This window comes from Rana temporaria, chromosome 9, assembly GCF_905171775.1.
Source record: "Rana temporaria chromosome 9, aRanTem1.1, whole genome shotgun sequence".
Lineage (NCBI taxonomy): Eukaryota > Metazoa > Chordata > Amphibia > Anura > Ranidae > Rana > Rana temporaria.
Genome location: NC_053497.1, coordinates 37,388,785 through 37,404,339, shown reverse-complemented (window position 1 = coordinate 37,404,339; position 15,555 = coordinate 37,388,785). Strand labels below are relative to the sequence as shown.

The following is a 15,555-nucleotide window of genomic DNA, read 5'->3' as shown; positions in this document are numbered from 1 at the left end:
TGGGTTGGGCTGGGATGGGCCTGGGGAGGCCTACTTATAGTTTACTGAATTACCTATGCAGGGTGATGCGGCAAGCACTTTTCCCCAGCAATACAGCTTAAAACCTAATGCTGGGGTAGGCAACCTTTAAGAGGTGGAGATATACCTGAACAACATAAAAGGGGTCGAAGATCACCGGGGTTTGGTGCCCTATTTATTTATTTTTTTAGGAAACAAAATAGCAAGGCCTAACTGAATAGTAAGCAAAACCTTGAAAAATATAATAAAACAAATGTAACTGTAAAAATATAAACTTAAAGCGGAGCTCCACCCTAAAGTGCAACTCCCGCTGATCAGAACCCTCCCCCCCTCCGGTGTCACATTTGACACCTTTCAGGGGGGAGGGGGTGCAGATACCTGTCTAAAGATAGGTATTTGCACCCACTTTCGGCCACAGTCTCGGGCAGACTGCGGGCATGACGTCACCTTCCGTCCCACCCACCCACCCCCCATTGTGTTCTGGGAACACTCGGCTCCCAGTTCACAGCGCTAGCCAATCGGCAGGCGTAGCGCGACTCACGCATGTGCCGTAGGGAACTGGGCAGTGAAGCCGGAGCGCTTCACTTCCTGGTTCCCTCACCGAGGATGGGGGGGGGCAGCAGAGTGACAAGCGATCGCTCGTCTTCTGCTGCGGACTCCAGGACAGGTAAGTGTCCTAATATTAAAAGTCAGCAGCTGCACTATTTGTAGCTGCTGGCTTTTAATATTTTTTTTCAGGGGACATCCACTTTAACCTACCTTAAAAGTGGATAATGTCAGTCAGTTATTTGGGCAGACTTTGGTGCCAGAAGGATAGAGGATGGTGTCAATAGAGCAGTAGGCGGTGTCAATGGAGCAGTGGATGGTGTCAGTAGGGCAGTGAACATGTAAGTAGGTCAAAAATTGGTGCCAGTAGGGTATTGGACGGTGTCAGTCAGTAAAGCAGTGGACGATGTCAGTAGGGCAGAGGTTGGTGTTAGTAGGGCAGAGGTTGGTGTTAGTAATGCTGTCCAGGTTATAGGGAAGTGACGCAATCAACCCATCACCTACCAATCAACAGGTAGGTCACAATCACCATGTTGCTGACCCCCAACTTAACGTGACTGGAAGGTTGCATGGACCCACTGGAGCTTGGGCGGGGTAACCGTGACCTGGGCAAGAATAATGGACAGGCAATAGTCATGGTGCAGCTAAGTGAGTCTCAACAAAGACATCCTCCTAGTATGGGGGTTCCCCGTCGAGTCAACGCTGCTTTTTGTGCATCAATAAAGTTTTGTAATTTTCGTGTACTTTGGTTGTGCCTATAAAGGCCATGAACTACGGTTTGATGTGTTTGTTTCATCCTTTCAATAATAATTTGATGGATCCAAAGTTTTCTTACTAGTAAAATATAAAAAATGTAAAATAAATGTTATTTACTATGTACTGTATATATCATTTTAAGAGTTAATTTGATGCATTATTACAAGTTGAAAATAATTAAAGCCCAGTGATATAGCTGGAATTGTCCCCTTTGTACATACTTGGTTGTTCTGCCGCTCCGAGCCCCTGCAGGGCCCCGATGGAATGTACACAAATGTAAATACACAGCAGCAGCATTCAAAGACAGATTTCCTCTGCACATATCCATGAAAACAGCGAAACGCCCACATTCCCAGTTAATGTATAGAAAGAAATACACCGGCAGGAGAAGCTTGGATCCACAGCGGCTCTGGTTATTGGTAGAGACATGCTAGATCTGAATAATGTCACCTTTGTCTTGGTGGGACTTGTCACTTTCTTCTTAGTCTTGTATTACAGCAAGTATGCATGGAGGAGAAGGAACATGCCACCAGGTCCCTTTCCTCTGCCCATTCTGGGGAACTTTCTCCAACTTCAATCCAAAGGTCTACTGCCAAGCTTAGTAAAGGTAATGAAGGATTTACTGTCTTCTTAATGTAATCATCATAAAAAGTGTCACCATGCCCACCTTACAGGTATGTCTTCATGTCTGGTAGTTATCTTAAAGTTTACCCGTTCTTTGACCATATTAGGCAAAGTAACAGGTTCAATTCTAGGAGATCATTAACAGTTAAATTTTAGGAGGGGCACATGGCAGATTTTTTATTTTTTTTGCACACACATGTTGAAATCTGTATTTTTTGCTAGAAAATTTATTTAAACCCACAAATATATATTTTTGTCAAAGTAGGCATGTGTATGTTACACAGTATTTCTTTATCGAATGCATAACTTTAGGGAAAAAAATGCGCGGTCGTGCGACATGGCTCCCAAACAAAATTGACGTCCTTTTTTTCCTACAAATAGAGCTTTCTTTTGGTGGCATTTGATCACCTCTGCGGTTTTTATTTTTTTAAACAAAAATAGAGCGACAATTTTGAAAAAAATGCAATATTTTTAACTTTTTTCTATAATAAATATCCCCCAAAAATATATAAAAAAACAATTTTTTTCCTCAGTTTAGGCCAATACGTATTCTTCTACATATTTTTGGTAAAAAAAATCGCAATAAGCGTTTATCGGTTGGTTTGCGCAAAATTTATAGCGTTTACAAAATAGGGGATAGTTTTATTGCATTTTTATTATTTTTTTTTTTTTTACTACTAATGATACTAAACGATCAGCAATTTTTTTCGTGACTGCGACATTATGGCGGACTCTTCGGACAATTTTGACACATTTTTGGGACCATTGTCATTTTCACAGCAAAAAATGCATTTAAATTGCATTGTTTATTGTGAAAATGACAGTTGCAGTTTGGGAGATAACCACAGGGGGCGCTGAAGGAGTTATGTTTCACCTAGTGTGTGTTTACAACTGTAGGGGGGTGTGGCTGTAGGTCTGACGTCATCGATTGTGTCTCCCTATAAAAGGGATGACACGATCGATGCAGCCGCCGCAGTGAAGCACGGGGAAGCCGTGTTTACATACGGCTCGACCCGTTCTTCAGCTCTGGGGAGCGATCGCGAGGGGGAGGCTATTCGACGAATAGCCGCCCCCTCATCCCGGATCGCTCCCCGGCGATTTCAGACCGCTGCATGTACCAGGGGGGGGTCCCGATCAGACCCCCAACCCGCAGAAAGGCAGGGACGTACATGTACGCCCATCTGCCTGTACGTGCCATTCTGTGGACATATATGTACATGCGGCAGTCGTTAAGTGGTTAAAAACGATTGTGTGTAGTCTCCTGAATATTTTTCTCGACGTGAAAAATGGGCATTGAAAATTTAGAACATACACCCCCCCCCCCCCTTCTCCTCACACACTTCCCTCGATCTTCCTCCAAAACATCATGAAACTACTGTATAGGTTTTGCCTTGTTTGGCAAGTCAAAACTTACACAGTGTTATGCATTTCTCCTTGTCCCTACAGGATAGCAATTGTCCTTGGTAATTGCCCACTCAGGTACTTATCACTTAATTGTGGGGGAGGCACAGGGTTATATTAGTAATACTACTGAAATTAGAGCTTACATAGATTTTTGTGCCTTTTTCCCACCCCCATGTGACAGCTCTGATGCCTTAGCAACCAACCAGCAATCCCCTGTGCCATCACATGGAAGAAAGGAGAATGAATCACATGCTTCTTCATACTCAAAAGTACACATTGTATTACTTTTTGCTTCTATCCGTGAATAGTGAAGCAGAGAGTGATAGTAAGTGAATCCATTGGTTTTCATTCATGAATAATACTGCAGACTTTGTATGCACCCCCATGAAGTTATCTTCTTCTGCAGATTTCAGAGAAATTACCTACTAAAAATGAATTTATATATCTGTCTAATTCTCCAACAGATGGGAGATAAGTATGGTCCTATCTACACCATTCACTTTGGCAGCAGACCCACGGTCATTGTGGTTGGATACCAAGCGGTCAAAGAGGTCCTGCTGGACCTTGGCGATGTTTTCCTAAGAAGAGGAACTATTCCTGTATTTGAGAGGTTTTACAACAAAAGCGGTAAGTGATAAAAATGTGCGCAAAGACAATACTTACTAAGAAATGGCTCGCTTAAATTTGTGAGATATGTTCTTAAGATAATTGAGTGTGTTTTTTTTTTATACTGCATAAAAGGGGTTGATTTAGGCCGGGTTCACTGCAGAAACTGATCAAAAGCAGCATAGGTGTGAACCAAGCCTTACTAAAACTGGAGAGTGCAAAATCTGATACAGCTTTGCAAGGTAGCCAATCAGCTTCTTACTGCAGCTTGTTCAATTAGACCCCTTTTACACTGGAGGGATTTTTCAGGCGCTTTAGCGCTAAAAATAGCGTCTGTAAAGCGCCTGAAAAATGCCTCATCTGCAGTCCCAGTGTGAAAGCCCAAGTGCTGCGCTGGCAGGACATCAAAAAAGTACTGCAAGCAGCATCTTTGGGCGCTTTAGGAGCAGTGTATAAACCACTTCTAGAGCGCCCCTCCCCATTGAAGTCAATCAGCAGCGCCGGCAAATCTCCTGCGACCGCTTTTAACCATTTATTTGGCCACTAGTGGGGGTGAAAAGGGGCCAGCTAGTGGCCGAAAAAGCCCCTATAAAACAATGGTAAAGTACCGCCTAAACTAGCAACGCTTTACCGCTAACGCAGCAGCGCTGTCAGTATGAAAGGACTCTTAAAGCGGAGTTTCGGCCACAATTTCACTTTTTAAATATAAATACCCCTGTAATACACAAGCTTAATGTATTCTAGTAAAGTTAGTCTGTAAACTAAGGTCCGTTTTGTTAGGTTGTTACAGCATTTAGACACTTTATAAAATAGAAATTGACTGGGGCCATCTTAAGTGTGGGCATCATGAAGCCAGACTGTATGACTTCCTGGATTTCAGCCTTGCAGATCTCGAACATGCTCAGTGCTGCACAAGCAGTGTCAGATCAGGTTTCAGCACCTGTGCTGTCCAAGTCACATGATTCTTTGAGACTGGGGAGTGCACAGACTCCTGGAAAGTTACACCCACTACATTCCCAGGAGTCTGTGCGGTGTAGGTTAGGAAGCATTAAGCACCTAGGTGCAGGAAGTGGGAAGATTAACTATTCTGCCTAGCAACAATACTTTGAAGGCATCTAAAAAAAAAAAAAAAATTCGTAAAGGACTAATGACATTTTTTTAAAACTACTGATGTAATGTTATATTTATGGGTGGAACTCCACTTTAAGCTTTGAAAAAAAAAACAACTGAAAGTAGTAAATCAACCCTAATATGTAGGTAATTAGATATGCATCTTTTAGCTTGATTGTTCACAATGTGATTCTTTATGTATACTCTACTACTCTTAGGCCTCGTACACACGACCGAGGAACTCGTCGGAAAAGACACATCGCTTTCCTCGACGAGTTCCTTGTTAGGCTTGTCGAGGAACTCGACAAGCTTGCTTTGCGTACACACTGTCAAGACAAAATCTCCTCATTCTTAAACGCGGTGACTACAACACATAGGACGGTAGGGGAAGTTCGATTCCACTGGCACAACTCTTGGGACTGGTTTTGCTAATCTCATGTTACTGCGTGTTAAGTAAAAGTTTGGTCAGAGACGATTTGCACTTTTCAGTCTGTTACAGCGTGAAAAAATGTATTATCTCCATTAAAAAAGCTTCTTTTACTCCCGTCTCATACTTTATTCTGAGCATGCAAGGGTTTCTTAGCATACACACGCTCTAGTTTCTCGTCGAAAACCAGCCCGACGAGGAACACGACGAGGAAATTGAGACTCCCGTCGAGGAAAAAGAGAACTTGTTCTCTTTTTTCCTCGTCGAGTTCCTCGACAGTTTCCTTGATGAAAAACGTACACACGACCATTTTCCTTGGCAAAAAAAGCTCTCCCACCAAGTTTCTTAATGGATTGTGTCGAATTTCTCGGTCGTGTGTACGAGGTCTAACAGGCTTATGTAATAACATGGTAGCAATAAGGAAGTGGGCGTGCCTCAACCTACAGCAAACAATTGGATTTCAGTTGGTCAATAGATGATTTCTTGTTTGTTGCCATAGGCGTGCGCACAGGGTGTGCCAGGTGTGCCCAGGCACACCCTAATCACCCTGTGCAAAACAGATTCCCCCTACTGACCTGGCTCCCCCTCCTTCCCCCCACAGCACTGCCGGCTTCCCTCCTCTCCCACCTGTTGTTGCTGTGGATGTTTTAGGATGAGTGGGGGAAGGGGCCTGTAAATAGGCCATTTACGGGTCCCTTCCTTTTCTAAATGAGAGTAGAGTAGAGTGTGTTTGAGCTTTGGGGTGCACATCCTAATGCCAAAGGCTGTGCACACCTATGTTTGTTCCTATAAAATCTTGCTCTATTTGCTGTGATTCTGAATATGTTTTTTTTTTAAGGATTGACTCTTGTCAATGGAGAGCTATGGAAGCAACTTAGACAGTTTTCCCTACTGACTCTCAAGGACTTTGGAATGGGCAAAAAAATATTAGAAGAGCCTATTCAGGCAGAGGCACAACACTTAGTAGATTATTTCAGAAGTACTAACAGTGAGTATCATACAACTACATTGTTACATTTACACAGATATAGAAAGGACATTTCAAAAATAAATATTTGTGTGGAAAAATATTTACCAAAATTTGGATGGTATGTCGCCATTCATTTAGTGACAGGTTGCTATAAATTGCATTTTGAGGCACCCCAAAGGGCATCTAGTTGGCTTTATGGCTTCACCAAGGTACAGATCACTGTGGGTCAGATTTATTAACCGCTTGCCGTCCGCCCACCGAAGTTTTACAGCGGCAGGTCGCCTTGGCTGCGCTAAATCACGTAATATTATGCGATTTTGCATTGCGGCCACTAGGCCATGGGCCCTCTGCTCGCCCATGGTGCTAATGCGAGTGCCTGCCTGCACCCGCGATCACTCGTTACGGAGCGAGAACCGGGAGCTGTGTGTGTAAACACACAGCTCCCGGTTCTTTCAGGGGGAGAAATGACTGATCGTCTGTTCATACAATGTATGAACAGCGATCTGTTATTTCCCCTAATCAGTCCCATCCCCCCCCCTTCAGTTGGAACACAATGAGGGAACATTTTTAACCCCTTAATCGCCCCCTAGTGTTAACCACTTCCCTGCCAGTGATATTTTTACAGTAATCAATGCATTTTTATAGCACTGATCGCTATAAAAATGGCAATGGTCCCAAAAACGTGCCAAAAGTGTCCGAAGTGTCCGCCATAAAGTCGCAGTACTGGTAAAAATCACAGATCGCTGCCATTACTAGTAAAAAAAAATATTAATAAAAATGCCATAAAACTATCCCCTATTTTGTAGACGCTATAACTTTTGCGCAAACCAATCAATAAACGCTTATATGCGATTTTTTTGTACAAAAAATATGTAGAAGAATACGTATCGGCCTAAACTAAGGAAAAAAATATTTTTTTATATATTTTTGGGGGATATTTATTATAGCAAAAATTTAAAAAAATATTAATTTCTTTCAAAATTGTCGCTCTATTTTTGTTTATAGCGCAAAAAATAAAAACCGCAGAGGTGATCAAATACCACCAAAAGAACGCTCTTTTTGTGGGAAAAAAAGGACGCTAATTTTGTTTGGGAGCCACGTCGCGCGACCGCGCAATTGTCAGTTAAAGCGATGCAGTGCCGAATCGCAAAAGTGGCCCGGTCATTGACCAGCAAAATGGTCCGGGGCTGAAGTGGGTAAAGTGTGAAATGACCTGAAGAGAATCTCTGCTCGCTTTGAACATCTCGTCATGTGATTATAAAGCTCTATATATTTTCTAAATTTCCATAACATGATTGAAAGTTTGAAGCGCACACATGTTCACTTCCACTCACTTTGCACTTGAATAAATCTGAATCACTTCAGGCCATAGCACTTTACAGTTGAGTAAATCAGGCCCACGGGGTTTCTGGTGATCTTGTCGTGGCAATGCATGAAATTACTCTACCAAGTCATTTGTTAGGACAGGCTGGTGACTTAAAGAATTGGTTTCTTGCTACCATCATTCCTATTTAATCTCTTCAGGGCAGCCTTTTAACCCCAGCACTGTACTCAGTTGTGCGTCTTCAAATATCATTGCTGATCTGGTGCTCGGAAGACGTTTTGAGTACACTGATGAAAAGTGGATGAAGATTCTGCATGACATGAGGGAATCGTTTGAAAAAATTTCTTCCGTATGGGGCCAGGCAAGTACAAAACACTATCAGATATGGGAGTAAAATAACAAACAAATTTTAGTATGATAGACCAGCCTGATAGACCAGAGTGTTCCTTGGTCTTTCCACAACATCAATTATACAATATTAGGGATGAGCTTTATGTTGAAGTCGTACATGAGTTTGACTCTAACATCGGCTGTTCGCCCGTTCGCCGAACAGCGAACTATTTAGGGTGTTCGCAGCAAATTCGAAAAGCCACAGAACACCCTTTAAAAGTCTATGGGAGAAATCTAAAGTGCTAATTTTAAAGGTTAATATGCAAATTATTGACATAAAAAGTGTTTGGGGACCTGGGTCCTGCCCCATTGTATCAATGCAAAAAAAAGTTTTGAAAACGTCAGGTTTTTTTCGGGAGCAGTGATTTTAATAATGCTTAAAGTGAAACAATAAAAGTGAAATATTCCGTTAAATTTCATACCTGGGGGTGTCTATAGTATGCCTGTAGAGTAGCGCATGTTTCCTGTGTTTATAAAATGACATTTATAAAGGAAAAAAAGTCATTTAAAACTACTTGTGTCGGGTCCCGACAATACAGATCAAAGTCATTGAAAGTCATTAAAAAAAAAGAAAATGCGTGAGAGTCCCCCTAAATTCAATTACCAGGCCCTTCAGGTCTATATTAACCACTTAAGCCCCGGACCAATATGCAGCCTAAAGACCCAAGGTGTTTTTACAGTTCGGGACTGCGTCGCTTTAACAGACAATTGCGCGGTCGTGCGACGTGGCTCCCAAACAAAATTGGCGTCCTTTTTTCCCCACAAATAGAGCTTTCTTTTGGTGGTATTTGATCACATCTGCGGTTTTTAGTTTTTGCGCTATAAACAAAAATAGAGCGACAATTTTGAAAAAAAAGCAATATTTTTTACTTTTTGCTGTAATAAATATCCCCCAAAAACATATATAAAAACATTTTTTTTCCTCAGTTTAGGCCGATACGTATTCTTCTACCTATTTTTAGTAAAAAAAATCGCAATAAGCGTTTATCGATTGGTTTGCGCAAAATTTATAGTGTTTACAAAATAGGGGATAGTTTTATTGCATTTTTATTTTTTATTTTTTTTTTACTACTAATGGCGGCGATCAGCAATTTTTTTCGTGACTGCGACATTATGGCGGACACTTCGGACAATTTTGACACATTTTTGGGACCATTGTCATTTTCACAGCAAAAAATGCATTTAAATTGCATTCTTTATTGTGAAAATGACAGTTGCAGTTTGGGAGTTAACCACAGGTGGCGCTGTAGGAGTTAGGGTGCACCTAGTATGTGTTTACAACTGTTTGGGGGTGTGGCTGTAGGAATGACGTCATCGATCGTGTCTTCCCTATAAAGGGAATGACGCGATCGATGCGCCGCCATAGTGAAGGACGGGGAAGCCGTGTTTACACACGGCTCTCCTCGTTCTTCAGCTCCGGGGAGCGATCGCGACGGAGCGGCTATAAACAAATAGCCGCGCCGTGGTCCCGGATCGCTCCCCGAGCGGACCCGACCGCCGCATGTAGCGGGGGGGGTCCCGATCGGACCCCCCACCCGCTAATAGGCGAGGACGTACCCATACGCCCATGTGCCTGTACGTGCCATATTGTGGACGTATATGTACATGGGCTGGTCCTTAAGTGGTTAAAGGGAACCCTATGTCAAATAAAAAAAATGGCGTGGGGTTCCCCCCAACAATCCATACCGGTCTGGTATGGATTTTAAGGGTAACCCCGCGCCATAATTAAAATCCGAGCACGCAACCTGGCAGGCCACAGGAAAAGAGGGGGGGAGCGAGAGAGCCGTACCAGGCCACATGCCCTCAACATGGGGAGGATGTCCCTATGTTGATGGGCACAAGGGCCTCATCCCCACAACCCTTGGCCGGTGGTTGTGGGGGTCTGCAGATGGGGGGGCTTATCGGAATCTGGAAGCCCCCTTTTCCAGATCCTGCCCCCCTATGTGAATTGGTAAGAGGTACACTGTACCCCTACCACTTCACCAAAAAGGGTGCAAATTTTAAAAACGACAGGAGACGGCTTGGGACAAAAAAACAATTCCAACGATGTAATCCAGTCTCGATGTCCAGCATTATAATCCATTCTTGATGTCCAGCGATGATTCATTTTCCAGCGATGCTCTCCAGCGAGGAACGATGCATGATCCTGCCTCGACCAGAGGGACCTGGCCGAAGGACGCGCAAGGTGTTTGACAGCTCTTTCATAACCAAGGGCTGGGCCACCCGTGACATTGACAGGAGATCCTGCCCCTCTGACACAACTGTGTTTCCCGTGACGTGTCAGAGGGGGTGGGGTCACACATCATGCCCTCGATCAAGACTGGATTACATCGCTAGAATCGTTTTTTTTTTTCTTTTATTCTTTTATTTTTAATAAAGGACTTGTCCCTATGCAGTCTCCTGTTGTTTTTAACATTTTCACACTTTTTTTTGTGAAATGGTAGGGGTACATTGCCTTACCAATTCACATGGGGGGGATCTAGAGTTCCCCTTTGTTAAAGGGGGCTTCCAGATTCCGATAAGCCCCCCCCGCCTGCAGACCCCCACAACCACCTGGCAAGGGTTGTGGGGATGAGGCCCTTGTCCCCATCAACATGGGAACATCCTCCCCATGTTGAGGGCATGTGGCCTAGAACGGTTCAGGAGGAGGGGTGCTTTCTCGTCCCCCTCTTTTCCTACTGCGTGCTCGGATAAGGTTCTGGTATGGATTTTTGGGGGGAACCCTATGCCATTTTTTTTTATTATGGCCCGGGGGGGGGGGGGGCCTTAAAATCAATTCCGGACCTGAAGGGTCTGGTATGGATTTTTGGGGGGAACCCCAATGCCATTTTTTTAATTTGGTGTAGGGTTCCCCTTAATATCCATACCAGACCTGAAGGGCCTGGTAATGGAATTCAGGGGGACCCCCACACATTTTGATTTTTTTTTTTCAAAGACTTTCAATGACTTTCATCTGTATTGCCGGGACCCGACAATTCATTATAGCCGCAAGTAGTTTTCAATGACTTTTTTTCCTGTAGAAATGTCATTTTGTGCAGAGAGTGTTATAAACATGGGAAACAAGCGTTACTTTACAGGCATACTATAGACACCCCCCAGGCATAACATTTTAAGGAATATTTCACTTTTATTGTTTCACTTTAAGCATTTTTAAAATCACTGCTCCTGAAAAAACGGACGTTTTTAAAACTTTTTTTTTGCATTGATACATGTCCCCTGGGGCAGGATCCAGGTCACCAAACACTTTTTCTGACAATAACTTGCATATTAACCTTTAAAACAAGCACTTTTGATTTTTCATGTTCGTGTCCCATAGACTTTAATGGTGTTCGCCTGTTCGCATGTTCTGCTGCGAACCGAACCGGGGGGGTGTTCAGCTCATCCCTATACAGTATATACAGTAACAAGAGTAAGTACACCCCTCACATTTTTGTAAATATTTTATTATAGTCTTTCATGTGACAACACTGAAGGATTTACACTTTGCTACAATGTAAAGTAGTGAGTGTACAGCTTGTATAACAGTGTCAATTTGCTGTCCCCTCAAAATAACTCAACACAATTTCTTCAGTGTTGTCACATGAAAAGATAAAATAAAATATTTACAGAAATGTGAGGGGTGTACTCAATGTTGTGAGATACTGTATATGAATATATAAATGACATAAGAATGGGACTTGCTTGTAAACGCTACTAGCACATCTGAATGCTCAGGTCCCTAAGATTCATTAAAACATTGAACATTCAAGCATCTACCAAAAAGAAAAATATGCCTTTAAGTGGACAAACTCATGTTACACAATATTCAAATTTTTCTATAGCAGCCTTTCTCAACCAAGGTTCTGTAGGCCCCTAGGGTTCCTACATAGGTTGCTACGGGTTCCTTGAGCTAGTAACAATTTCTGCCTCTCAGATAAGTTCCCACTTATACTAATGATGTAAGGAGCATTCTTCCTACTGACCATCACACTAACGTACAGTGAACTGTAAATATAGTAATACATAGCAGGGGTTCCCTGAGACCAGAAAGTTACTTCAAGGGTTCATCCACGTTAAAGGATTGAGAAACGCTAGTCTTATATGTCTTATAGAATATGTCTACACTATAGACAAATTAAATAGAATGTGATCCCCACCATACCATGTTAGCCCCTTTCTTGAACCGGTACTGTATCTATCTTGCTTGCTGTAATATTTTTCTGTTCTGTATTCCACAGTTGTATGACATGTATCCGAGTATCATGACATATATACCTGGACCACACCAAAGAATCTTTCCACTTTTAAAAGATCTACAAGAAATGGTGAGGGAAAGCATCAAGAGCCATAAAGAGACTCTGGATCCAGCCTGCCCCCGAGATTACATTGACTGTTTCCTCATCAGGATGGAGCAAGTAAACAAATAATTTTGTTCAGTTGGCATTTCATAAAATGGCCCAGATTCACAGAGAGCACGGCACACATTACGCCGCTGTAGAGTAACCAATGTACGCTACGCCGACGCAGCGCAGAGAGGCAAGCATGCAATTCAGAAAGCCAGTGCTCCCAACGCTGCGCCAGCGTGGCGTGGGTATCAAAGGCGCAGGCCGGCGTAGGTGGAAGTGGGCGTGACCCATGCTAATGAGGTGTGACCCCATGCAAATGATGGGCCGAGCGCCAGACAAGTACTTATAACGAACTGCGCATGCGCCGTAATGTGGACGCATCGCCCTGTGCCTGCTCACAACCACGTCGGAACAACTGCCTAAGATACGCCGGATCACTGCGTACGCCGTGAATGTAACCTACGCCCAGCCAGACACACGTCCAACGTAAAATGCGCCGGCTTGTGTTCCTTGGTACAGACCTTTGCATGTCTGCTGCTGGGTTGCACCTCCTTTATGGGGCATAACTTTACGCCGGATGTACAACTTACGCACACCTCTCGTAGCCTGCGTCGGGCACACGCAGGTTCCTGAATCGCCGCATTTCCCTCATTTGCATGTTTGAATAGCTAATCAATGGGAGTGGCACTATGCGTCCAGCCTAAATGTGCACCCACTCTACGCCGGCGTAAGCAAGTTACGTCGGCAGGGTGAAGCCTATTTTTAGGCGCATCTCTGTTTGTGGGTCTTGCGCACAGATACGACGGCACACATTTGCACTTACGTCGACATAACTTGATATACTTCGACGTAAGTGCTTTGTGAATCTGGGCCAATGTGTTTACTTTGAATCCATAGTTAAGGAAGGATCAGACCTTTCTGTAATCACCAAATATTTGACCAGAACCAAAGGAGGTTCATCATTTGGATTTCTAGGTCTATTTTTGCCAATTGTTTCTGGGCTACTTTTTTGGCTCAAATATCTGTCAATTCTTATTCTACCTTCATTGTAAATCAATTCTGTATGTGTCGCTGAATCTCTCGTTTACTACAATGGGTTGTTCTGAACTAATTTACTATGCTTACACTTCATGATTTTGTAATTGCATTACATTTAGATTGCAATTTCTGGAAAACTCAGCCGATTTGTAGACTTGTGAGGAGGTAAAGTGCAATTCTACTGTACTGTACTGACTATGCCTGAGTGGCTTCTCTGCTACTTTGTGAACACAGAAGGTTGACACAGGCACCATTCAGAGAACACTTAGCATTTTCTTAATGGATTGGACAAGGTGGAGAGAGTGACTTCACTGCCCCACTCCTCCCCCTCATCCAATCAGAGAACACTGTTCATTGAGAAAATGCAAAGTGATCTTTGAATGCCGTCCATGTCAATCAGCCGACCTCCTGTGTTCACAATGCAGCAGGGAAGTTGCTAGGCTCAGGACTGAGCATCTAATGGAGATTAGGGATGGGTCGAACGGACCCCTGTGTGGTTCGGACACGAACGTTCGAAAAAATGCACAGTATACGCCGATAAATACGGTATATATATATATATATATTTTCTAATATATAAACACTATATCTGAAAAAGTGAAGATGGTAAAGATCATTAACAGGTAAGAAATAGTAGAAACAAGAGTCTGTTCAAAGAAAAGCAAAATAGATCTCAACAGCTTGAAATGCTTATCCTCTTCCATCAGAACCACCACTCATGAAGATAATTCGGGGTCTAAATTCACCCCTGTTGTAATTGCTCTTACCAAAAGGTACTGTATATACAGCGTTGTATGAACTCAAAAATGCCTCTCCACTTCTTCAGATTCAAAAGGGTACATAAACACATCCAGCGACTGGTGCTCAGATAAAGAGGTAAAAAAAGCCACAATAGTGTAATACCGTATAAACTATTTATTTAAAACCTCTCCCCTTTAAAATTGCACTTACAATACATAAAAAATTCAAATGCAATACATCACATCACGTTGGTGCAGTGGGAGAATATCAGGGCGATGTTTCCGTGCCTCCGTAGTCCAGCCAAACCACCACTTCCGTGTATAGTGATCTGCGTGATGACGTCACCTAACAGCTACAACAACCAACCCATGTTTGGAAAATAAATAGGGAAAAGCAATGAAGGTGGGACTTTACTTATGCCTCTGCGAACATTTTACACAGTACATATAGTTTAAAACAAGTTTTTTATTAAAGTTCATACAGATAAAAGATTCCTTATAGCATAAAAGACATACAGTTAATACTATACAGTATAGAGTACATATCATGAAGATACAAGAGTTCAGTTAGAGCTTGGTCTGGTTGACATGTTTTGCGAGACTCCCTGCTTCCTCAGGACCATTCAAGCATATATAGTATTTAACTCTTAACTTAAGTCAAAGTATGTAGCTCATACAGGCATCATAGAAATAAAAGAAATCACTGAAAAGGATCTCCAGATGAGGGTAAATGCCTACTGGCCCATGGGAGTAGCCCACCATGTCCAGATCTGCAGTAAATGGTGTGATTTATAAGACATAAAAATATGGGACCAAAGGTCTTGAGTATACAGGTAATGGCAAGTATGAATATTTGTACACATGTATAGTCAGTGATATTGGTGCCCCCAAAGTGGTCAGGTTCCTATATGCAATCTCTCCCGTATATCACCACATTAGTGACCAGAGTCCATGTCAGGCAATAGAAAATGGGCTTTGAACATTGATAAAGTACTAAAGTGACTCAGAAAATAAATATAAAAGCGGGTCCGGGGAATCCTACTTGCTTTACAAAGGACACTGTAGTTGTCACTACAAAACATATATCTGCAGTGTCACAATCAACAAATTATATACAATCGAGAATAAGGAAGTAAAGAGAAAGAAGTGATATAGAGTCAGAAAAAAGAGGGGGGGGGGTTAGGGGGGAGGGGAGAATAGAGAGTAGAAAGAAGAACGAAGAATCCCAGGGACTGTAGTGACCACCAGATAAATCATGTAGAAAAATTAGAGGTCAA

The 15,555-nt window shown here is 42.7% G+C and overlaps 1 protein-coding gene across 1 annotated transcript in view; it reads left to right on the top strand.

The window, feature by feature from the left end:
- The first annotated feature begins 1,637 nt into the window (after window positions 1-1,637).
- The window catches only part of LOC120914518, a 70,873-nt gene continuing 56,955 nt past the window's right edge, over window positions 1,638-15,555 (top strand). Inside the window, exons 1-5 of the mRNA XM_040325195.1 lie at window positions 1,638-1,927; window positions 3,813-3,975; window positions 6,330-6,479; window positions 7,986-8,146; window positions 12,393-12,569. Coding sequence (XP_040181129.1) covers window positions 1,748-1,927; window positions 3,813-3,975; window positions 6,330-6,479; window positions 7,986-8,146; window positions 12,393-12,569 — 831 coding nt within the window. The 5' untranslated portion in view covers window positions 1,638-1,747. The remainder of the gene's footprint in view (window positions 1,928-3,812; window positions 3,976-6,329; window positions 6,480-7,985; window positions 8,147-12,392; window positions 12,570-15,555) is intronic.